Here is a 25,545-nt window from a genome sequence, read left to right as displayed (position 1 = left end):
AATACAGATTTGTTGGGCTAGAGTTGATAGGTACAATATGCTTGGCACATAGTAAGCAGTCAGATTTTGTTGAATAAATTATAAGCTTTTAAGTAGTGCAGGTAAAATGTTATACCAGATAGTGTTCATTAAGGGTCCTGAATAATTAATCTCTTTTCATTTTTGGATGGCTTGCCAGAATAACATTACTTTATTATATTTGGGAAAAATAATGATTCTAAGCACTGTGTGATAGCACTGTGCATAGTCCCTACCCTTCATAACTTACATTTTAACTAGGAAAAAACACATGAAGTGATTCCTAGGTAGCACAATAAAATATTTGATTAAATATATACTTTAGAGGGAGGGGAGGAGATGCTTAATGGAGGAGCAAGGGTAGGGTTGTAAATCCAAGATTTCAACAGTTTCAGGAGAAACAGTGTTCCTAGCAAGGGAAACCAATTTATGCAAGGTAAGATCTCATGAATGAGATCTGTGATGAGTAATAGCGGCAGTGGGAAAAATAAAGCTACAGGGAATGAAGGAGGAAAAGAAGATTAGATAAGGCCTTGAAAATCAGGTAGAAGAGATTAGATTTGATGCTGGGGCAGTAAGGAGCCTTTGAGGTCTGGAGCAAAGGAACATCATAATGAAAGCTGCGACTGAGGCTAGTCCAACTGCAGAATGCAGTCACTGCAGGGAAAGCAGAGTCAAGGAGACACCTAACATTTCTCTCATTATTACAGAAGAATGAGCAACCCTGTCTGATTCTCACTGCAGCTATGGTATTCAATTAAAGTCCCTAAAATAGGTCAACTTAACTCTTCTGAGTCATCATCATTTTAGTCCCAACTACAAACACCCCAGCCATGCCGTGCAAGTAAAAGTTCTACTACAACCAAATAATTCAGATGCTTCCAAGTTTTAAAAAATATATAGATTGAATCACACCATGTACTATGCTAAGAATCAAGCCAGAATCAGGTGAAAAGCAGATGAGCACATACTATGTACAGATATACTGAAACACCAAACACTGCAGAGCAGGCCTAAGAATATTCATAGCGTTAAGAGACTAGGGCTAAATTTGAATCAACTGTTGAATAGCTAATGATATCAAATAAAAGGAAAATATGACCTTTCAAATGATGTCTTAAGGCACTATGGCTATAGATAGGTTCTTATTTCATCTTTTCCTGAACAATCTATTAGGAAAGAAGAATTCCCTCACCTAGACATTCCAGCATAAATCTTTCAACAAACAAAAGAAGCATTTTAGATGGCTCCACAATGCAGAGGACACAATAATCCTCTATCATGGGCACAGCAGCAAGTCTGAACAGGAAATAGGATTACGATCATGTACTACAGACCTCTCTGACATTAAACAGAACTAGTTGATTATATAAACAAATGGTGTTCACACACAAGTTTAAAAACCTTTGCGAAAATACACATCTGTTGACAATTTTCAAGTTGTTTATTGGAAATCATAGATTTATTTTTAAAAACCCTCTATTTTGCCATATAAGCAAAATTCAAATAATATAAATATTTAACATTTTGGTATAAAATTAATAATATGGAAAAAAGACGCAAACCAACCAAGAGGTAAAAAGTTTTTAGCAATAACACTGTGTATAACTGTCAATTGACCATCCAGGCTAAGAGTTTATTTTCCCTTTACTGATGATTTTTAAAAGACAGCCTTGCACTGGAGCACCAAAAAGTTTTTTCCTTCCTTTTTAAAAGGTTGGAATCCTTTATTTACAATTAATCTTCTCAGTACTTTAAATCTGATGAAGGAAGTGTCTAGCAATTTCCTTCTTATTAAAAAAAGGAAGTACCTTCATATTTCCTTCATATTTAACTGTTTCATTCTATTTTAAGCAAAAATAAAAAGATGAACACAATTGAGGGGAGCTCTTTCACAAATAAATAACTGTTTCACAAAAGTATTGCTGTAAACAAGATCATTTTGATGGCCAGAGAGACACTGATGTTTTCAACCAATGGCAAATTTAAACAGTTACAAGTATAGATACACAGGGCATATATATGGCCAAAAGGCAAATGGTTATTAAAGAATCAACTAATAAAAATTAATTATAAACCTGGTTTGTCAAAATACGCTTTTGTTCTCTACAGTTTTTTAAATTGGTCAGAAAATTAAAACTGTAATGATCTAAAAACCCTGAACCTACTCTGAAAGTAACTAAAAACTAGAATGTTTGATACCATAGTTTTGACATGAGTTAAAAATTTTAAATTATCTGAGCAATCAATGTAAACAAGCTTCAATTTTAAAAATAGAAAAAAATTAACAAAAAATTTCTGTAAACATTGAGAAGCTACCTGCAACAAATTATACATATCATCATCCAGTTGTGTATACTGAGAATTCTTTTTTAGTTTTTTTGCATGTTTCAGACATCTTACTAAGTGATACATCTTAGTTTTCCCTAACAGGAGCCTCTGCAGACAAAGGGTTTATAATCAGTTCGACTGCTTTTGCTGAAGTCACTATTTTGGCTTTCATATAATCCCCCTAACAACAGACATCACCTAGTTCTTTCTGTAGTGAGGGGAGGTTGTTTGCATCATAGCCACATTTTTATCCTGCTCTGTAAAATAAATGTAATGCGCTATTGGATCTCAGCCACATTTCTTTGATTACAAGAAACCTACAGCTTTACAAATGCTTTAAATCTCATTCTGGTGACTTTTCTATCACTTTCATTCTACTTTGAAGTTGGAAATATTTATAAGTTGAAGATAACCTCTGACAGTTGTTGTGATGAAAGAGTAGATTTTTTTTAAATACTACAGCTTCGATTTGATGTTTAATACTCTCAATTTTAAAAGCTGAACTCAGAACAAAGTCTGTGGTTTATGAGACCCTGTTGGAGAGGGGTAGGCTAATTTTAGTAATCAATACAATTTAGACACTAAAACTTTTATTTTATAAATTATGGAGAAAAGAGGCTTTTAATGTTCTATCTTTCCTTTTGAATTCTTCATTATTATATTCCTCTATGTAAACTTAATTCAAATAGCTTCCTTAAAAACAGACCCATATTGAATATTTAAAAACCAGTTGAAAAATTCATTAAATTAAAATCAGCTTATTTGAATTAACAATGATTTCTCTCTAGAGAAGGACCCCATGAGTAAGACACTGTCCATGTTTTGTGTCATTTTCTAATAATCAAAAAGAACCATAATAAAGTACTAGTTAGGGCAGAACTAATGACTTCTCAAATTTCACATTAAACTTTGAAAAAAAGATATGAATATATTTTAAATGACTCCAACAGTATCCAGGTAAAATAGCTACATGGATGTGACAGTAAGTGATTTGACAGTTTATAAAGAAATTGTGTACATTTTCCTAAATCTCCTCTGAAGAAGAGGAAACTTTCTTTTACCAGATTCATGTACTTTCTTCTAGGCCAATCCTCTCCTGCCTCCACCAACTCCATCAAGTGCTCTTTAATCAAAATAAACTTGTATACCTGGTCTCACAATATATCCATTTCTTTGAAATGTTGTACTATACACTTACTTGGTATTTTCCAAAAGCAGTTATTCTAACACCTAGGCACCTTAATAACTTCTCTACACCTCTAATATACACGTGGTACTGTGAACTTGAAATTCCCTTTAGTTTTGTATTCATAAACCTTGTCTAAATATAAATTCCTTGATATGAATTTAGGCAATGAAGTAGATAAGTTATATTGAAGGGCTTCTAGAATCAAAGAAACATTCTGATAGACAGGGCTTTCAAAATATTTCTTTGTTCTTCATATTCATTTCACTTATGGTACAGACAAACATTTAAAGGTTTTTTCATCCACGTCTGGCTCAGTGACAGTGAAAACATACAACATTCAAGTACTATTAGGCAAAGGCAGCCCTACACGGATACGTATCCTCACAGGTCAGTTTGCAAAGGAGGACTATCTTAATTATTCTGCAGTATAATTGACCAAAGAAACCTTTTGAAATCATTTTTACTCTTGGGTCTGTGGCATCCTTCCAAAGGTCCTGAAGGTCTTCTACATGCCCATAAGATGTCATCATTTTTTCATAGATGCAGGGATGATAAGGAGTTTTACCTTCCCCAGAGAAAAACACATGGTATTGTGGTACTATCCCTATTTTATTGGCACAGAGGCCCATGAACACATCGTCTATGTAAAGACTAGAGTTAAGTGTCTGTGATGCCTCATAGACTTTGGCGGCTACATCACCAGAGATCACGTAGGCGGCTCCTGCAGTATAGTCAGGGTAAGCTGGCCACTGGTACATTTCATAGGAGACATAGTATTTGCTGCTTTTGTCTCTGACGGGAGGGGCACCACGATGAACACGACCAATCCAAAAGTCTTGAACACCAATTCGTTCTAAACTCTGAAGGTATTCAATAAGATTTGGCATGTGAATAAATATGTCATCATCAGCAGTCATAAGGAATTTGGCATGTGGACAAAAGCTATTTGCCCAACTGAACTGCAGAAGAAATTTAAGAGTAAGATTATAGAAAGAATCAGCAAAGCCTTGCTGAATTATATCATTGTACATCTGATCTTCCCAAACCAGTCTTCTCTGAAGTCTTTCTCTTGTCAGTGGGTCAGAAGGTGTTCCTAAGACAAACAGAGTTTTAATGTTGGCGTTAAGTTCAGAGCGAACATACTTCTCATTGCCCCATGTTTTCCTAATGGCAGAACGGCGATTGTAGTTTTCAGGAGCAGTCTTTACAAACAGTAAGAGCAGGACGTCTTGTGTTTGACACTTCTCCTCATGGTTTATCAAGTACTGGTAGCGAGGAGCCCCATCCTCGCTGCGCTTAAGAGACAGGCTATCATTCACAAAGTCGTAGCTATTTATGAGGTATCTGTAAGAGTAGGACTTCATGTGGCTCACGATGTGGTTATCGATCGGTATCCAGAAGAACATGAGGCTTAGTAGAAAACAAGTGGCAAATAACTGAATAAATTGCCATTTTTTTACTCTCCTGCCACTAACAAACATTCTGACGTCCATTCAGGTCTGTTTTTATTCAGGGTCAGTTTTAAATGGGTGCTTCCTTCTTCAAGACCATAGGACTTTGTATTCTTTAGAACAGATGTGCATGTTGGTCATTAAAAATGTAAAAGGAGCTTCTTATTTCACAAAATATTTTAATACCATTTTTTTCGGAAAGGGGAGAAAACGGAACACACTGCAGGATGAGGACACGGGCACATCAGAATGCTCCCACTCTGACATCCTTCATTAAGTTCGGGATTGGCCTTACGCAGCTATTCTGTGAACTCCTTTTTGTGAAAGTTAAGTGCAACCTATTAGATTTAGAAAGAGAAAAAATGAGAAGTGAATAGGTTACTGAGTTACCAAAAAGAAACAGACTACTCTTAATTCCTTAAAAACGATATGTAACCTGACTGATCTGGACAAAAGGTGATGGGGCAGCTGGTGTTGCGGGGAGGCATACAGCTGTTTATTTTTTCAGGGGAATCCAGGGAGAGGGAAAGAACCACTCTCTACCATCTTCTCATTCAGAATACAGAGACCCTTTTCTCTTTTCAACCTTAAAAAAAAAAAAAGCATCCAGTATGTCTATCATCTTATATACTTAAAGTTAAAATTTCTCAAATGGGTGTATCGATGAATCTATTGACTTGGAATATAGTCAGGATGACAGCAGCTATATAGTTCAGGGAACAATACTGAATGAAAAGGAAGTTCCTAATAGTAAAAATCCATTAAAGCTTGCCCCAGACAAGGCAGGAATAGGAGTAAGATTTTTTTTTTTTCAAATCAAGGTTCATAATCAAGGAGTTGAGATATGCTTCTCAAAAGCATAGTCCAAACTCTCTCTAACCAAAGTGACCTTTGTACAGTCATCTTCTTTCTGTACTTTTCCATTTGGAAACTCCACAGGCACCTCAAATTTAACATGTTCAAAACTGGGAAGCCACAGGATTATAACCAACAAGCACTGTCTTTGTAGTCAGGCAATTTGAACACCAGTGCTGGCTCAGCCACTTACTGTATGTTGTACTTTATCATGCATCTAACCCAGAAATGTAAAAAATTCTAATAACACTGCTTAATTTGAAGTCTTAAATGGGAAGATTAAATGGGAACATACATAGAGGTATCGATAGAGGAAGGTAGATAGATAATAATTACCTGCACATGGGGGTACTCAAATGCCATTTCTACTGTCTTCTCCCCTAAAATCTGTTTCCATTTTTTCTTTGCGTCTGACTACACTTCATGTGTCTGTGCCAGAAATCTGAAAGTCCTCCTTTCCTTCCTCTTCTGTATCTAATTATTTAATCTTGTGAATTGCTTCTTCTAAACCTCTCTTCACCCTTTCATGTCATCTTCACTTCTCAGCCAGACCAGTACAGCTGACTGAAAGATCTCTGGCCAACCCATCCTCCCCACAGAGTGACCTTTCTAAAACTCAGATCTAACCATGAGACTACCTGAGCTCTTGAAACCCCTTCAGATGCTCTCCACTAGTTGACAATACCAAATTACTGGCTGAAAGCTCAGACACCCTTGCTATTTCACACACACCAGCCTTTGCACCAGCAGTCCTGTGGCCTGTTAGCCCCACTCCCCTTGCTAAAGGAAGTCTACTAGTCCTAACTAAATTCTACAGGCATCTGCCTCTGGGAATTCTGAATTGGGCCCCCTGCTCTTACCTGTACTGCCGTAACACCTTCTTTTTTTCTCTTTTTTTTCCAAAAAATTTTATTGGAGTATAGTTGATTTACAATGTTATGTTAGTTTCTGCTGTACAGCAATGAGTCAGTTATACATACACATATATCCACTCTTTTAGATTCTTTTCCCATATAGGCCATTACAGAGTATTGAGTAAGAGTTCCCTGTGCTATACAGAGGGTTCTTATTAGTTATGTATTTTATATATAGTACTGTGCATATGTCAATCCCAATCTCCCAATTTATCCCTCCCCCCCTTTCCGCCCTGCTAACCATAAGTTTGTTTTCTGCATCTGTGACTCCATTTCTGTTTTGTAAGTAAGTTCATTTGTACCATTTTTTTAGATTCCACATGTAAGTGATATTATATGATATTTGTCTTCCTCTGTCTGACTTACTTCACTCAGGATGACAATCTCTAGGTCCGTCCATGTTGCTGCAAACGGCATTATTTCATTCTTTTTTATGGCTGAGTAATATTCCATTGTATATATGTACAACATCTCCTTTATCCACTCATCTATTGATGGACAGTTAGGTTTCTTCCATGTCCTTCCTGGCTATTGTAGCCACAACACCTTCTTACATCCATCTTCTTGTACTGAGATTTTTTACTTAACTGCCTCCGCCCAATTACACTGTGAACTCTAACCCAAGGCACGAGATAGATGCCTTGTTGTAGATAACCTACCTCAGCATCCATGTCAGTGCCTGACACCTAGTAGGCGTTCTCTGAACACTGGTGCAAAGAACCATGCTGGGGGTGGAGCCACCTGTCACTCAAGCAGCTGGTCACTTGGGAAGAACTGGGGTCAGGATGCCCAGCCAGGTACCACCTCAGATGAGGCCCCTGCCACCACTGCCTGCCACGTGTCCTCCCTTTCCTCCTACCACTAGGAGACAGCACCACCCTTCCTCGAGGATTCTGTCCCCAGTGCTTACCACAGTTAAGATGCAACCTTTTGCCTGGAGAAGCAGGCTCTCCCCTCGGGCTTGACATATCAGTCTCCTGGGCTTTCAACAGACTGACAGGGAAAGGACAACGCAGATTCCAGGATGTCCAGGCTGGCGGAGTAGCTGAGCCCACATCACAAGCCCCGGGGCAAGGGCTTTGCTTTTGTGCCCAAAGACCTCATCCTCAAGTCCCCTCCCCTTTGCCCCTGATTAAAAACCAGTTGCACACACTGAGAGCACTAGGCAGTACCGGCCTAACCTGGGCTGTGGGAATTCCTTCTTGACTTCAGGCCTTTCACATCCCCCCAGGATTACTCCACATGAGGGTGATAACTGCAAAAGCCAAGCATGCGAGAAGTCCAAGGAGGACAGGAGATTAGAACCAAGCCTCAGTGAGACTTTGTCTAGAGATAATCAGCACAGGCATCTTATCCCCAAGGGTAGAGATTTTTAAACTGCTAGCACCACTTAGGAAGCCACAAACAGCTTTAAAAAAAAAAAAAAGAAAGAGAGAGAAAAGAAAAAGGAAGAACAGAATAGAGAATGGCAGAGTGCATTGAAAGTAGTAAGTGTAAGTATTGTTTTGTGAAACTTTAAGTGTTGTGTGTATATACCTTTAGGGTTGTAAAGTAACATGCATTTTTATTGTGCTTTACTGTCAAAAAAGGTGAGGAATACTATTCTAAGGGCTAGATCGAGGTTGGTAATTTCCCCCTTAGTTTGGCTGGTCATGGCGGACCGAATGCTCTAGGGTAGGTGAAGGACAGCAGGGAGCATCCATTTCTGATGATGGCATCTGCCTACACTTTGCACAATCACTTTCACTGGCTTGGGGGGAGTGGGGCACTTCCTCTCCGTCTTAACAGTGCTCACTTAGATAAGGTCCACCTCTGAAGGCCAAAACCCCCTTCTACTTCTTCCACGACACATACTGAAGGAACTGGAGGCTTAATGCGAAGTAACAGGGAATCCCTAACAGCAGATTTTAAGACAGCGTAAGTGTTTAAGAATTCTAAGAAAATTCTCAATTGAAACGAATCTGCTGTTTCTATTCCAAGAGATTCTGGGAAAGAAACAAAGAGGAGAGTAACCCTTGGAACCACAGGCAAAACTAGCTTCCCATTTCTGAGCAGCTGCACTCAGTAGTATGTTCCAAGGGCAGCTTGCTTTGCACCTATTCACAGTTGTTTACAACCCAGAGCTTCTTGCTAGACAGTCAGCCCACCAGCCCAACGCCGCCAGCACCCACTCGCACACTGCGCTCACAGAGGCCCTAGTCTCTCTCCCATGAATGGGGTCTATTACTCACCCGGGTGGAATGTTGCTGCTAACATTGCTACTACAGCCAAGAAACCAGCCCATAACATTGGTTTTGTCCCCTCCCTACCCCGCCATGTATGTATTTCCCTCATTTTCCTACATTTCTTCAATTGTTCCCAGTTGGCCTCTAAGAGTCACAACTGTTTTCTTAAAAATGAAAAAGAACTTGTCACAAAGCCAACAACCCATGCTACTTCTTTAGGCTCAGCACAGTGTGTGAAGTTCTAAGACACGGTTTCTCCACCTGCAGCTGCTTGAATTGTTGGAGCCACTGTTTACGTCCGTCATAACCAAGTCTCCCTGATAGTGTTGATGTGATGAGGGGAAGACCTAGGAATGGTAAACGGCTCTTTTAGAGGACCCAGCTTCTCTTATAGCAAAAGAACACCCCAACTCCTCCAAAGTGAACTTAGTCACTAGCCCGGACTTTTCCAACCAAAAGCAAAAACACCTCCATGGTCTAAATTCATTTGTTACAACTAAATAACATTGCCCCAGCCCTGGCTTTGCTGATGGAGACCACACACAGGCAATCAAGGCCCACCCTCTGGTTCACACAGCCATAAAGCTTCTCTAAAGCACATCCTCTAGCTTCTGTATTCAAAGTGCTGGGTTGGGGGCTATAGAGAAGCCCACAGGCCTCCCTGACCTGGAGAAAGAAAATGCTAGTCCTAACAGGAAACAAAGCGATCCCAATAATGATTGTGAACTCAGCAACCATCCACAACAGAATGCTGTGGGTGCAGCTTCCTTTGTGCCTGCAGTGCGGCTGGGTGACCAATCAACAGGTTGGAACCAAGGCTACCCCGTTTGGGGCCAGATTTATTGTATAACCTCGGGCACCCCTCACTGCACTCTGCTGTGGTGACTTAATCTGCAAGCTGGGGGCAAGGATCAAAGTATTGTTACGGAGGGGATATAAAAATTACAGATGACTTCAGAGCCTGCTGAGAGAACAGGACAAAGAGCTGGTTAGAGGAAAATATGCAAATATTTGGAATATAACTTGGGTTTGCTTCTATCTGGATTGAGAAGGAACAGATATTCTTAGTATTCTCTTTCCTGATAGAAGTAGTCAGAAGAATAAGAACAGAAGTTGAGTAGGAACATCAGAAAAGAAGGTAGCAGACCCCCCCCCAAATACTTTTCAGTCTAGGAGCTGTGCCCCTCAGCCACTCAAGAATATTTCTTCACGAGAGAGCTCTTTAAACTTTTCTGATTACAAAGAACAAAAACAGGGCTTCCCTGGTGGCGCGGTGGTTGGGAGTCCGTCTGCCGATGCAGGGGACGCGGGTTCGTGCCGCGGAGCGGCTGGGCCCGTGAGCCATGGCCGCTGAGCCTGCGCGTCTGGAGCCTGTGCTCCGCGGCGGGAGAGGCCACAGCTGTGAGAGGCCCGCGTACCGCAAAAAAAAAAAAAGAACAAAAACAAAAATAATTAGTGCATCTAGAGGCACTAATGAACCCTGATTTTCTTCTACTTCACTCCTGCTGTCAACCCATTTCTTTGCTGAGTCTACTTTTGTGATCCTAAAATATTACGCAAAATCTGCTGTAAATTTTGACATTTTAATCAAGATGATGAGGTCGGCATTTTAAGTTCAAGTTAAACAACCTCAGTGTCCAGTGTTTCAATTAATTCTATGAGTGTGTGAGTATTTGCTATGGAAATATCCCAGGCATAGTGGGAGTCATGAAGTCGTATTTTCTGGTCTCTGCTCTGAAAGCACCTACAATCTAGTTGAGACAAGACTCATGGTGCCCATGTGAAAACACAGTTCCCCCAGACAGCAACGGGGATGTCACAGTAAGGTACAGACAGTGTGTTGGCACTAATCTGGGTCATACCAACTCCAGGCACAACAGGAGTGTCCCCAGGAGTAGAGATCAGTGACAGTTGGATCAGAAGGGCCTGAGGATGAACAGGATTTAGGTGGCTGCAGAAGGACAAGCAGTCTGTTTCAGGCAAGAAAGGAAAGAAACAAAATATGGCAAATCCTTGAGAAACAGGCATGTGTTTGAAAGCAGGAGGTTGGGGTGTACTTATGGAGAACCTTGAAAATAAGGCAGAGAAGCCAGTGAGTGCCCAGGGCAGCAAGTCCCAGAAGTTTCCCTTTTTGTTTTTAGTGATAACTCCCTTGTCAATATTTATTAAACTTTATGCAAAACTCTGGCAGCGGTATGCAGGATGGATGCAGGATGCCAGGAGATCGGACACTGGTTATTTCAGGGCCTCGTACTGAAGCAGAATGAGGAAAGGAGGGTCTAGTCTAGGATGGTAGAAGTGGGGAGGGAAGGAAGGAATAAAGAAGACCCTCTCAAGAAAAACAAAACCCCAGTGGTATGTGATGAGTGACAAGGAAAGGAGTAAAGGAGAGGAGAGAGACCTAGTTTCAAGCATTCCTGACAAAAGAGGGAACTCGGGTCTCCTGAGTTAGGAGTGAGAAGGGGACATGTTTGGCTTTAGGCTGCGCTGACTGAGATGTTGGAGAGACAGCAGGTAGAGAAGTCCAGTAGGTAATCTGAGCCTGGAGGCAGACAGGACTGAAGGTCCGGTGGGCACCCTGCGTGTAAAGACGATGGAGGCTATGAACATGGGTGAGCTCTCCAGTGGGGGAGCTGAGCAGAGGCCTGGAACAGTAAACTCTGGGGAAGGAGAAGGGGGAGGAGTAAGAAAAAACAGGAACTAGCTTAAAGGGCTGGTCCGTCAGAAAATTAAGATGGGGTAACAAAGAGAATTAAGATGGAGACAGTCGGAAGGCAGGACGTAAAGGCTAGTCCTGGCGCTCGAGTGGGAAGACAGACGTGGAGCAGTGAGAGCTGTGCTGGGAGCGCAGGGGGCTCTCAAGGTGGGGTTGGGTGGAGTTAGGGAAGGCATCTTCCAGGAGGACAAGCGGCACTGAATCTAGACCTGAAGGCTGAGTAATGTTAACTAGAGAAACCAGTGGGTTTGAATTCAAAAATGCATATATTTTTGTGTCCACTCCTTTGTTTCTTGACCACCGTTTCTGGCCATCATTGTGATACATGAACAACATCCAATCTTGGGGAAACTACATTTCTACGTCTTACCCAGTAGACATACAACACTCAGAAGCCTAAGGAGCCCAAGTCATTTATGTGGCTTCACTTAGAACTGCATTTCTTCTGAAATTTCAAATTCCAGTCCACTCTCTCTTCAGCCACAACCTCTAAATATTCATCTGGAATCCTCTGCACCCCCCACCTGCCCCCTAACACCCCGGGTCCAGCCAGCCATCTCCTGACCTTTCTTCTACCTGCCTCCCTGTCTCAGATGCAGGATCACCTGGCACCTTTGCCCTCCTCTCCCTGGTTCCTGGCCTTCCACCCCAGCAACCCCAGACCTTGGGTCATTCCTGTCTTCTCTACAACACCTGCGGGCTGCTGGAGAAACATAAGGCACCAGGCAGACAGCATCACCACAAGTGGTGATGTCCAGCTGTGGGCAGAGTACTCAAGGCTGTGTGGCCGTCCTCCACTTGTCCTGGACCTTCTCCCTCTCCCAGGCTCTTCACCAGCCATGCTACATCATTCCCCCTCTTCCAAGGCCTGTCCTCCTCCTCTTAGCTGATGACTTCCCCTCCTGCTTCATAGAGAAAGGAAAAGACATCACACACATTCTCACCATCTCATCCCACATGTGCTTCCTCTTCGGGAATTCCCCAGGCTGGCCAGCCCTCTCCGTTCCCTCTGTAAAGCACACTGACCACTGTCAGGGGAGGGCAAGGGAGAGGCAAGTGAGGCAGTCGTTTGGGGCACAAAATATTAAAGTGATAAAAGTATGACTATAGACTAATGATGCTCCTCCAGTAAGTCACAGATTTTTTTAAAAAGCCTCAATACTTGATACTTTTATGCTTAAGCTTTCATGACTTAAAGTCCCATGTGAGACACAATTTTTGGTTCCTTTCCAGGCATAACTCAAAGGAAAGAAAGATAACATTTTCTCTCCCATCTTTATGTTGCATTTTATTCTACACTCCAAGTATTTTTTTTCCTGTCTTGTTCTGATCATCTATTCCCTATTAAATATAGCTAGAATCAATCCTCAGGAGCCAAACTGCCATGTTAAAGAAATCAGGAATAAAAAGCCCTGAATTTACTGGAAAGGCTATAATTTGATCTTCATAGATTTTTTTCTTAGTAAATTAGTTGTAGTAATTGGTGCTGAGAAACACAACGGGTTACTGTTTAGCACTATTTCCCCTTCTGTTTGCTCAAGAAGGAAGGAAGCAACCTGAAATGTGAATTTACAACTCACATTTTAAGTGGGAAAAATTAGATAGTCTCTCAATTATATTTTATTCTTTAATCAAATTTCCAATATAAGGTAAAAAAGGACAAATTCCACTCAACAGCTGTCTTTAGGTGTTTTGTGGCTGTGACTAGCTATGAAACTTTAGCTCAAGCCATGGGCAAAGATTACAAGCCATTTGGAATTGTTATCCCTCCACAAAGAATACATTTTTAGAGTTAGTTCTTGATCCAGTGTTAGTCCAAAGACTTTAAATTTCAACTCTGCAAGCATGGATATGGGACAGTGGGAAAAGCTGGTTATAAAATGTATTGCTCCCCACTTACGTAAACTAAGTTATATGTTTCTTTATATAAGTTAAACATGGGTGTCGATTTCTATTTGCTGGTTATAGGAAAAATAAAGACAGGGAAATACAAAATGACCAAACAAGTAAAGACAGCCTCTAAGTAAAGATAAGCACTAAGGAAACTGGTGACAGAGGGATTATAGAATATATTATATTTCAGAGGAATTATATTAAAAGTTGCTGAAATTTCCCAGTAACCAGTTTGATTATACAGAATTTGAAACAAACAAAAAAGCTGAAATATAAAGAGGGTCTCAGAAAGGTCAAGCACTTGCTTTTCTAAGCTTGGCCTTCTGTATTCATTCTTGAGGCATATTTGTTTGGGTTGACAGGGCTGCTTGCTCTTTAAATACAATTCTTAACAGTTTTTTTCTTGCCTACTTAAGGAACAAACTTCTCCTTATGCCCAGTCTAGCAACAGTTACTAACTTGGTGTGTTTACTGTGCACCAGGCTCTGTTCAGAATGCTTTACATATATAGTAACTCTTTAAGTCTCACAACAACCTATGAGGGAGAAATTATCTCCCCATTTTGCAGAAGAAGAAACTGAGGCACTGAGACATGGGATTAACCATGTAACCTCCATAAATTCCAGACCCTGTGGCAGCTCAGAAGCACCTGATCAGTTACAGCCCTGTCCCTGAGCTCCTCACCTGCCTTTTCTGGCACTGGCACAGCTGCTCTTCCTGGAGCTCCCAGAAGGCTGGGAGGACAGGGAAGCAGGTAGGGCAGAACCAAGAGAAGCAACCCAAGGCAAAAGATTTGCTTCACTGTCTAAAGTTTGGAGTCATTTATGTTTTGCTACCACCTGCACTTCACCAGAGCTTGTTCTTATTTTCTTTGTAACATACCCTTTTCCTAACCTTCCATCTCAAGTTTCCCTCCTTCCTTTTCTTGATCTCAGTAGCACTAGACAATGGGCAAAAGTGACCGTGTAAGTCTGGGTCCTTTGGGTACATAAAGTCTTTCCTGCACAAGGAAGATTGGGGAATTTAAGGGTGGAGATTCAAAGTGGTAGAAGGGGGTAAAGAAAAAAGTAAGAAGGCGGGAAGGAGAAGAGAGTAAAACGTGTAGGACTCAGAGAGGATGTTTTAAGCAAGTATTCAATGAATAAGTATTGGATGAGATAAAAGGAGAGGAGTCGTACACAGCTGAGGTCAAATTATGATATGAAAAATAGTGATTTCAAAATAGGGTGACAATATAACCTGGTATAAACCTGTTATATAAGCTATGCACATTAGCTTGTTGTCCAATGGCAGTTCATATGTCCCATTCTGGACACATTTGATTGTGGGTTCAGAGTATAAAAAATGAAGGTCTAAAACATAAGAGATATTTATAACACATTTCTGACTCAGCTGATCAACATTTATTATAAATTAACTACCATTTAAGCACCTGTCCTATCCCAGGCATTATGCCGCACAGCCCTGAAAGTAGGTAATACCTACATTTAATTCATTCCACAAATATTAATTTATCACATACCGTGTAGTAGGCCACAGACAGGATGCTGAGAGGGCTTCAGAGATGTTTCCAGTGTAGATCCCCTAACAGAGTAGGAAAATGTTCCGGTGCAACCTTGAATCTGGACCTGATGGGGTCAAGAGAGTAGAAAAATCAAGAGTTTTAGAATGTGAACAAAAGTAATTTATATTCTGCAGCTTCCATTTACTAATCGCATGAGCTTGATTTGTCTCTAAACCTTGTACCAACAGTGTTTTCTGAGGATCATTTGAGAAGATTTATTGACAGAATGTGGTCCAGATCAGGGGTTTGATGTATGCTAATTTCCTTTCTCTAGAAATTGCTGATGCATCTTTACCATGATGGTTTAGTTAATAGATGGCCGATATTCTTTATGGGTTATTTTCCTTTCAAAGTGATGAGCTATACTCTTTATATTCTTCTCAAAAATATTTATTGAATATGAGTTTTTTGAAATACTGATCTGATTGCTAAGGGCCACTAATACATCTCAAATACTGTTGTGACTGAGAACAGAGGTATCATTCCTAATTGACTGAACATGGTCTTCCATTATGCTTTACAGGAAAGAACAATATTGTTCCCACAAGCACTTAAAAATACATTTCAAAGGACACAGCCAAAAGTAAGGCCCTGTAAATTATGGAGAGGGAAACCTGAGTGGAGTCATCTTTTTAACTTACTTTGCTTAGAGCACAACCAAAACGTTGTCAAAAGAGTTGTAGAAAAGGAATAAAAGAGACAAAATAATGAAATTTCAGGGAATCTTAAGCTGGGTAATAGTGCTCTGAACTTGGAATTTAGGGGGCTTATTGCCTGCAGACTTGGTAGAACATTCCTTTCTGTTTAAAAAAAAAAAAAAACTGGCTTCTAGTGTTAAAACGTTCACTATGGAAGATAAATAAGTTACTGGTCAAAGCCAGCCTCTGAATGTCTAGCATTAAAATGCAAAAAGAAATCACTTCTGTTTATTCAAAGTTTACATCTCACCTGATCAAGTTGCTTATCTTTAAATATGAATTCTTATATCTCTTTTATATACGCAAACTGTAAGACAAATATTCTAGATTTACACTGTTCTGGCTAAATCTCTGCTGGCAGAGATTCTATATCTAATAGCAGGGCTCTTGTAATAATTTGCTGTTCCTCAATTTCTGGAACATAGATACAATGTATACGTCTCCTCACAAGATTATTCCACAATGGAATAAAATAATGGCTATGGAAATATTCCCCAAAAGGTATAATGTGCCATAAAATGCAAAGCTAAGATTTATTCAGTTGAGTATATATAACACTCCAAAAAGACAGGATACATTTTGTTACTTTGAGAAGAAATCATTTCCTTCTGAATTTTTCCCAGTTTCTTTCTACCACATCCCATGTTCTGTTATGTAGACTCTAGTGCAGTTGGTCCTCAGAAAGAACTCTACCTTGACTATTTGAAAGTCACCGAGTACAATGATTCTAGCCAAAGTGACCCATTTTAAAAGATGACCCATTTCAAAACCCATGAGTTATTATTCAAGCTGTTCTATATTTGAGAATTTGAAAGTTATTTCCTTTTCTTACAATCTCATTTGAATCAGTCTTTTATAAAAGGGAAATTTGATCTCTATTTTAATGAAATATAATGTGACATTTTTCCTTGCTAAAGCCTGCACTTTATGTTGAAAACTCTTCTCCACCTTCTGATGGTTTGTGTTTGTGCTTGGGTGTGTGTATGTGTGTGTGGTCAAAGCATTTGTGTGCAATATCATCTATGCCTCCTAAACATCCCTCATTTCTCACTTCCTCAGAAACAGCCTCTCTGAGCTTCAGCTTGAACTCTCCCTGTCACAACACTCATTCCCATCTTCAGGTGTCACGGTGAGCTCCTGGAGGGCTGAGATTAGTCAGACTGAGTCACCCTCTTCCTCAGAGGGTGCTCAGTAAACACTCAAGGAGAGTGCCTGTGGGAGAGGGGATGGGAGAGAGAGAAGGAGAGGGAAAGGGGAGAATCATTTTAAGTATTTAATGGAAACATTTCAGGTATTGAATTTATCTTCTTTAAAAAAAAAAGAGTTGACTCCAAAAAGCAGCTCCCCCCTCTCCCCCGCCCTGTCACAGGATATAAAATCTACCATAAGTTTCTTTTGAGAAAGTTAAAACCTCAGGTGCTAATCACCAATCCCCCTTTCAGAAAGTTCAGGATGGGATCTTTTCAGCGCCACCACTGAATACAGCTACCTTCAATCATCCTTTTCTGGGTCAGTTTCAGCTTCTCACACCCTTCTCCCTTCCCCCATAGGGACCAGGCAAAGTTTCCCAAAATAAAGGCACAGAGGAACAAATCCAGTTCTAATGGATGTACTTGCATCAGAGAATTACCCTAAATATTAGCTCCAAGCCACCACCAGCCACGGAGCGATTACAACTTTGGTGTCCCTTTAACATGACCCATAAACTATGAAAACCAACACTGGGAAAGAAAAATATAAGGTGTGTAGTCAGAGTCGGATGAAAAGTTCCTACTCTGGACCTACGTAAGTGGTATCTGAGTAAGCAATTTACTCTGTCACTTCAGGATGCAAAATAAAATTCAGCAGAGTCAAAGGAAAGCGTGGCAAAGACCTCCCCACTTAGAAAGAGGTCTCTTTTTCCAGTTTCCCCGCCTGCCTCCTTCCTTGTCTCCATTTCCCCAGCCAGTAACTCACCGAAAGCTTCCCTAGTCTGGCGGTTTCCCAACTCCCAACACGACACAGGATTTCTACCCGAATTCACCCCTGCAGCCTAGGTGTGGCTGCAAGGTTGGGGGCCACCAGCCGGAACGGAGGCCCGCAGGGCTCGGTGTTCTCCTCCCGGCTCCGGACGGTTTCGGCATCGCGGCGAAGCGGCCGCCTCGCGGAAGCTCCGAGGAAAGGGAACCCCGCCCGGCGCCGGGACACTTCACCCCGCCGGAGCTCCGGGCCCCCCAGCCTACCTGCTGCACCTGGGCGGAGGTTCGGCCCAGGGTCACGGTCGCTAAACGCCCGCCCGCAGGCCCGAGCAAACAAAGGCGCTCCGGAGAGGGAACGCGCCTCCTTCCCCACCGCGCTCTCGGGCTGCGGGCAGCCCTGACCCGCGGCGGGTAGGGCGGCCCCAGCTTCCCGACGCCGGGCCGGGCGCGCTCCGGACCAGTGTCTGCTTCAGCCGTGCCTCCCCGGCCCCAGCGCGCATTCCAACCTGAGCCACCGTGCGAACGCGCGTGCCTTCACCTCCTCGCGACTCTCTTCCCCTCTCGGCCCTGGAAACCTCACCGAGGAGGCGGAACAGACTCCGAGTCTCCGGTCCTGCAGCCCGGGAATTGCTCCTGCGGAGAGGCGCGGCGCGGCAAGGCGGCCAGGCCGGGCAGGGGCGGGGCGGAGGCCGGGCGGTCCGGAGCCCTCCACTGTGGACCGAGGGAGTCAGTCTCCCCTCACAAAGAACAAACCAGGCGGGGAGTTGAGATTTATCCCCGCCGAGCGGGCTAGAACTTACCACATTTAGTGATCCGGAAGAGAAGACTACATTTCCACCCACCAGGGGCCTGGGCCCCTGCTAGGATGCGGTGGGATGCAGAGCATTTTTTTAAATGGTACGATTGATCACATATATTAATTCCATATGAAACAACTGGTCTCCGTACAGTTTGCATTAGGAGGTAGAATTTGTTAGACAGGCGATCCATTCGTTCAGAACATGCAAAGGCTTACTCATCTGCGGGAGATAAGTTTTGACTGAGTTGCAGTTCTCTGAGCACCTTATTTTCCTTTTCAGAGCAAGAGGTCTAAGGGCAGGCTAGACTTTAAAAGATCTCTTGTCACACCACTTACGCCTCGAGCTTCTGGGGGCCTCAGTGACAAAAGAAGGAAACTCTAATCTGCAGCATACAGCTTCGCTACAGCGGTTCGTTTTAAGAATGCAGTGGGACGGTGGGGAGAGACTCACCCCGCCCCACCTTCAATCCCAACTTAATTTCAAAGAGAGCTTAAAGCAAAACTCACCAAGTTCAAGACCAGCTCCTCAAACTCCCAAATCGCAGGTCGGCTCTCCTCCTGGCAGCGAAGCTAAAGTCATGGGGGTCTCCGGAACAAAACTTGCCCGTTTAAAATCTTGGTCAGGGGCTGGGCAGCCGGCTCTCGGCTGGGCTTGCCTCCCCGGAGGGGAGCGGGCTGCAGAGGGCAGATTGCGGGGGACCCAATCAGGGGCTCCCAGAGGAGGGCGGGGGCGCGGCCAGCGTGCCGCGTTTCCTGCCCCTCTTGGCGTCACTGACGAAGCCCAGTCTGGCCTGACCTTTGACGCCACCCCTGCGTGTTGGGGAAGGTGATGGGTCCCGCCTGAGTCTATTCCTGTCGGTGCATGGCAACTCCAGGAAGTGCTTCTCCACACCTCTTTAGTTATTTGAGATCATTTAGTCAGATCATCAACTGTGAGCTAGGATCCGCATGAATGTCCTCTTTGAGGTGTTTTCCCCATTCAAAATACTTAATACATGTAATAGACAAAATCAGGAGAACATAAATTTCCACTGAATGGAAGAGATTATAAATAAATCCTTTATGGGTTTAGTTTTTTGTTCTCCAAATATTGTTCTAGCATCCTCCTCATAGAACAAATATTATCATTTAACAGAGGTGATATTTTGAACGACTTTGTAATTGTATATATTTGAGAACATGAGAGAAAACAAAAGATTAACCCATTACTTCAGTAAAATAAAAGCTTTGGATTTGTTATTGTAAAAGGAATGACAGGTAATGACTTAAAAGTAGATTACTGAGTCAGTTTGAAACTGTAAATACAACATTGTACATGTTATTTCTAACTAGATTTTTAAGAGGTTTTGTTATTGGTGGTTTTTTTTTTTTACGGTACGCGGACCTCTCACTGTTTTGGCCTCTCCTGTTGCGGAGCACAGGCTCCGGACGCGCAGGGTCAGCGGCCATGGCTCACGGGCCCAGCCTCTCCGCGGCATGTGGGATCTTCCCGGACTGGGGCACGAACCCGTGTCCCGTGCATCGGCAGGCGGACTCTCAACCACTGCACCACCAGGGAAGCCCCTTAAGAGGTTTTGTAATTGCTTTCTTTAAGCTCCTTAGCATATTTTCAACCATGCAGTTATTTTCTTTCATATATTACCTGTAGAGAGCATGGCTCAGTACTGCTATTATCAACTCAGACCACGTGGCATGTCAGACCACAGATAGAAATATTTAGGTAATGTGATTTGTAAGGGAATCACTGACAGTGACCCATAAATAAGCTAATTTATTGTTAGTGCAGTGCAACTCCCTTTACCTATGCAAAATAAAACCCTGTTGGTAAGTAAACCCACAGACATTCCCCCTCCCCCCACGTATCGTGTATGTTGTATTTATGTGCAAATGTTCAATTGCCATTATATTCCTGTCGCGTCATCTGGAACTAAACCCACATAGGTGCAGGTGTTAGCATGTGTGTATTCTGCATGCTCGAACACCTGGGACTGTACCCACAAAAAATACAAACTGAACCAAACATTGATAAATACATATAAAAATCACATATTTACATCAGCCTGTATGGAGATAGACAAGCCAGACAGAGAAATGCTTCAAAAGTAAGTCAGGAGATTGGTGAGAGGATGTGGGGCTTTTGGTGGGAGGAGGGGAGAGGGTGTGGATGAGAGATGGGGTGGTCCAGACTGCCTGCCCAGGTGCCCACACATGAACATACATGCACAGGGACAGCGTCTTTGCCCATCTGGGAGAATGATTTCCTACAGCAGGCTGGCTTCCCATCCCACCCCAGAAGGAGAGGAAGAGGATGATAGATTGGATAGTATATAACAAAGTACTCAGTTTGTTTTGTTGGGAGAGAGTGCTTGAAATTAGTTGGAGATGAAATTAACTGATAGTAGTGAAGCTGATTTGACCATCAAAGAAGGAAGACAGAGTCGCCTTGCCCTCAGTGTCCACAGTAGCTGCCTGTGAACAGAGACCACTACAAAATTTATAAATGACTTTCAATCTCACCGTCAGGACTTTGCTTCAGAATTTAGGAAAGTGGTGGCAAAAAGAAAGCTGTAGCATCAAGATGGTAAACTTGAAAACTGAGAGGAATTGCAATTTGCCTGTTAAATTTAGAAGGGAGAAGATAAGGCGGAGAAAGAGCAGAGGGAGAAGCAGATATAGGAGAGAGGACCAGAGAGTAGAGCATGTATTATTAGTTTTGGGGAAAAGAAGACTGAAACGAGTACAAGAGAACCTGGGAGATGGTGGGAGCAAAAGAGACCCAAAGAGAGAAGTGTTAGTGAAGTCATGAAAGGAGAAACAGGTTTGATAACTGCTACTTAATACCTAACACAGTTGAAGCATATCAACATAGTGCCATGCTTGACTTGTTAGCTTTCTGTAGAAGGTAGGTTTCCTCACAGACCCTGTACAGGCCCTGTCCCATGAATTCAGACACACCACAGGCTGTGTGTTCTGAAACCAGTGAGCATCTATGCAAGGCCTGGGCAGCTAGAGAGGTGAGGTGGAATCCTGACTTAGTTCCTGCTGGCCACGAAATCGGGGCAAGCGACCCAACTTCTCTGTGCCCCATGGTAATTCCCGACTGGAAGGGTGCAGTGAGGGCTGACTACAGAGCAGTAACATGTGTGAAGTGCTGAGCACGGCGCCTCATGGACTGGGTGGACAGCTGTCATCCTCACGCCACTGTGGGCTACAGAAAGCTCTCTCTTGGTGAGCTGGTCTTCATGCTATATCCCATCATCATCATTGCTATAAAAGGACCGGCTGTGTTTCATATCTTTAGAGATACATTTTCTGTTAATACAGCATCAGCAGTTAAAACAATGCAACAACTCCTTGGCTGTCTCCTCTTCCTCCTTTACTGCCCACCAGCCCCTCCTACCCCCACATGTATCCTTCTGGGTATTCTTTTCTCACCACACTTGCTGCTTGGTGATCTCATCCATTGCCTTTAATCCATGATTTATATTTCTAGTCTAGATTCTGAGCTCCAAACTTGAGTGTCTTCACTTAAGTGTCACATCAGTCGTAAGCTTAGCAGGTCTAAAATGGAATATTCAAATACATTTTTGTGAAATGGTGAATGGATGGGTGTTGGATGACCCCCAAGGGCCAGAATCCTCCTTCTTCTCGCCAGTGGACCCAGCCCAGGGTGTTTGTTATGTGTCAATAACAGTCAGTGGCATTATGTCACTGTATAAATATCTGTGGATCTGTTTTCCCTACTCTTTTGAGAGTCCTCAGACCTCTTGAGGATGGAGATCACATCCTAGTCATTTCCAGTTCCCTTGAAGAAGCCTCCCACAATGCCTTGCATGGAGTGAATATGTATTAATGGCTGGTTGAATTGAATTTTTGCTGAACGCTTCCCACATTCATCAAAAGTTCAAACTTTCGGTCCAAGAAGCCTCATCTACAGTACAATGGCCCCAGTGTACTTCTCCCTCGATGCCAACAAGGCCCAAATGCTGACATTGGAGGCACACTAGCCCCTTTCCTACAGCTCCTGCTTCTGCTCCGGTGGTTTGGCACCATTCACCAGCCTCCCTCAATTCCAGGATCTTGGCAGTTGGATGAAACCATACTAGGTATACCCAGAGCTGGAAGATGAAGGGAACTGACAGCACAAAGAGGTACTCACCCACAGGCCATTCTAAGAACCCATTTTGTTCCTTTCTCTTCACTTCTGCATGGGGGGAGGGACCTCCTCAACTCATCATCTCCTTCCACATCAATACATAGGGGCATCTCTCATGGGCCCCTATAACCCTCAGTAGGGGTCCCACAGGGACAGGGGCAGTCTTGCTGGGACAGGCCCTGCTTGCTGGGACCCTTCTTGGTGCAGTAGAGCTGTACTGTGGATTGGGTGGGCCTCACTCGGGGGAGGGAGTGGGGGAAGAAGACTGGCAGGTGGGGGTGAGGCTGGCACAGGTTGCCTTTCCATGCTGCAAATGCTCAAACAGCCCGTGACAGTGACCTAGTACCAACTCCCTGCCATTAGATCCCTCAGCATTTCTTCTCCCTTCTCCACCTGCAGATCATATATCCACTTTCACACTCCCAGGGCCATACAACATTCTGTGCAGGTTCCGAGGGGCTGCCTCTAAGTCTACCTTTTTCTCCCCAAGCTAGGAGCATATATCCAAACTGAGTGAACGAGTGATACTTGTGTAGGGACAATCTTGAATTCTACCTGATTAACACTTAACTTTTAAAAGACAATTGGCACCATCCTGCCCACAGTTATCTAAACTGAGAAAAACTATTTGGATCCTGTGAGGGGTGGTACAGAGGAAAAAAAGAAAATTACAGCACATGGAGATGTTCAGAAAACAGTTGTTGACTATGACATGGGGGCTACGTGCCTGGCCCAGATGCAATCATTTGAGTTAGAAATTTTGCACTTAAGTTTGGTTGTGCTGATATTTAAGGGACAACTAAAATCTAATTCTCTATTACCCTTTTCTTAATAGTTAATAATTACTAAGCGCTCATTGCCTGCTTTATGGAGCATACATGCTTCAAATCCTACTCAAATTAATTCTAAAAGGCAGTTATAGTCCTGCCTGAGATTTATATTGAGTATTATTTAAAATATGGACCATTAGTTAGGAATTAAAAATAGCTACAGTGAGATTTTTCTTATAACAGCACTTTTCAAAAGCCAATTCTAAAGTTCTTGACAAATCATGTGCTCTGAAAAAATATACATTTCATGAATCAGTCTTGATTGGTCTAATGGTCTAAGGACATAAAGCCCAATATTAATTAATACCTATTTGATCCTGCAGATATAGGGCTAAGGAATCCTAGAAAGAGCAATATCTCTGAGAAATATGTTTCTAGCATAATAAACAAACAAACAAACCCTGTTGGGAGGAAAGGAATTAATAGAATAATAGGATATCTGCTGGTAGATCTAGATACAAATAGGTCTGCAAAACGATACACAGGGTAAAGAAAGCAGTGTGTCTTTTCATCAATTTTTGATCTTTGACTATTTTATACACTTTTTTTTTTTAATCTTTGGGGATTTCCTTTTTGCAATAGATTTCCCTTTGCATGAGGCAGAAGCTTATTAACTCTTTCACAATTTCTTTTCCTTACGGGAGGATTATCAGGTTACTGGATACTCCTGTTGGAATTAGTACCAGTACTACCCTTTCCCATGAATTGAGGTAGTAATGGTTTTCCTATCAGCAGTATTCCAGGAGTCTACTTGGTACCAGAAATCTCTCCCATGAAGTTTTGTTATGTTTGGATTGCGCATGTGCGGATACACCGTGTATCTGAGATTTGATCCAGGTTCCTTGAATCCTAGGCATAAATGGCTGATGGTCTGAGCCACCCCTTTTTCTCCAACCTGCTTCCCTGTGTCCTTACTGTGCAGGCCCTGTCCCTTACAGAGCCATGCTGCAGAGTCAGAATATTGGTACTGTTTCAGTGGACTGACATTCACCCTTGGCACGTCAATTCCCCTGTCTCTAGTTTTAGAGCTCAAAGACCTGGACCTGACCTCTTTCTGGCAGCACCAAGTCAGCAGTTTGACCTCAATCAAGTCACTTAATGCTCTGAGTCCCAATTTCCTCTTCTGTGAAATGAGAATAACAATTAGTGCCTGCTCCTGCTTACAGAATTGGTGTCTGTTCCTTAAATCTACCTTCATCCATTCCATAAACATTTATTGAGAATTTCCTACTTGTAAGGCATGGGGACAAGGGATGGATGATAGGACATCTGCCCTGCAGAAGCTCTTTGTCAGGTGTTGAACGGATCAAGGAAGATGATATGCACATTTAAAAAAATAACTTTACTTCACATCATGAGGTTAGCTATTATTTTAAAAATGGAAACTAATATGTGTTGATAAGGATGTGGAGAAACTGGAACCCTGGTGCCTTGCTGGTGGAAATGTAAAATGGTACACAATATCGTGGTTCCTCAAAAAGTTAAAAATAGAATTACCTTATAATTTAGCAATTCTCCTTCTGGTTGTATACCCAAAGGAAGTAAAAGCAATGACTCAACAAATATTTGCAAACCAATGTTCACAATAGCCAAAAGGTGGAAACAACCCAAATGGCCATCAACAAGTGAATGGGTAAATGAAATATGGTCTAGGGCTTCCCTGGTGGCGCAGTGGTTGAGAGTCCGCCTGCCGATGCAGGGGACACGGGTTCGTGCCCCGGTCCGGGAAGATCCCACATGCCGCGGAGAGGCTGGGCCCGTGAGCCATGGCCGCTGAGCCTGCGCATCCGGAGCCTGTGCTCCGCAACGGGAGAGGCCACAACAGTGAGAGGCCTGCGTACAGCCAAAAAAAAAATGGTCCATACAAACAATGGAAGATATTTAGCCTTAAACAGGAATGAAATCTGACACATGCTACATCATGGATGAACTTTGAATACATTATGTT

The 25,545-nt window shown here is 42.5% G+C and overlaps 2 protein-coding genes across 16 annotated transcripts in view; one reads left to right on the top strand and one right to left on the bottom strand.

Annotated features, from left to right (window-relative positions):
• MCF2L2 (MCF.2 cell line derived transforming sequence-like 2) overlaps positions 1 to 25,545 on the top strand; it is a 196,884-nt gene that overhangs the window by 115,083 nt on the left and 56,256 nt on the right. The window lies entirely within an intron of this gene.
• On the bottom strand, positions 1,444 to 19,468 carry B3GNT5 (UDP-GlcNAc:betaGal beta-1,3-N-acetylglucosaminyltransferase 5). Of its 15 annotated transcripts, none has more exons than XM_060150092.1 (5): positions 19,119 to 19,468; positions 15,115 to 15,220; positions 12,636 to 12,727; positions 9,245 to 9,330; positions 1,444 to 5,327 (listed from the first exon to the last, which is right to left on the bottom strand). In XM_060150092.1, the coding sequence occupies exon 5, from the start codon at positions 5,029 to 5,031 to the stop codon at positions 3,886 to 3,888; it is 1,146 nt and encodes a 381-aa protein (XP_060006075.1). In that variant the 5' UTR covers positions 5,032 to 5,327; positions 9,245 to 9,330; positions 12,636 to 12,727; positions 15,115 to 15,220; positions 19,119 to 19,468; the 3' UTR covers positions 1,444 to 3,885. The 15 variants fall into 15 exon arrangements, with proteins under 15 accessions (XP_060006075.1, XP_060006076.1, XP_060006072.1 ...); XM_060150093.1 differs by having other exon boundaries at positions 9,245 to 9,349; positions 12,644 to 12,727; XM_060150089.1 differs by having other exon boundaries at positions 9,183 to 9,330; positions 12,644 to 12,727.

This window comes from Lagenorhynchus albirostris, chromosome 5 (genome assembly GCF_949774975.1).
Source record: "Lagenorhynchus albirostris chromosome 5, mLagAlb1.1, whole genome shotgun sequence".
NCBI classification, from domain to species: domain Eukaryota; kingdom Metazoa; phylum Chordata; class Mammalia; order Artiodactyla; family Delphinidae; genus Lagenorhynchus; species Lagenorhynchus albirostris.
The sequence above is the reverse complement of the archived record's forward strand: the minus strand, read 5'-3'. Positions and strand labels throughout refer to the sequence as shown.

What these genes read in the sequence shown, in the direction of transcription:
- B3GNT5 (XM_060150092.1), bottom strand. Translation starts at nt 5,031, where the DNA reads ATGGACGTCAGAATGTTTGTTAGTGGCAGGAGAGTAAAAAAATGGCAA.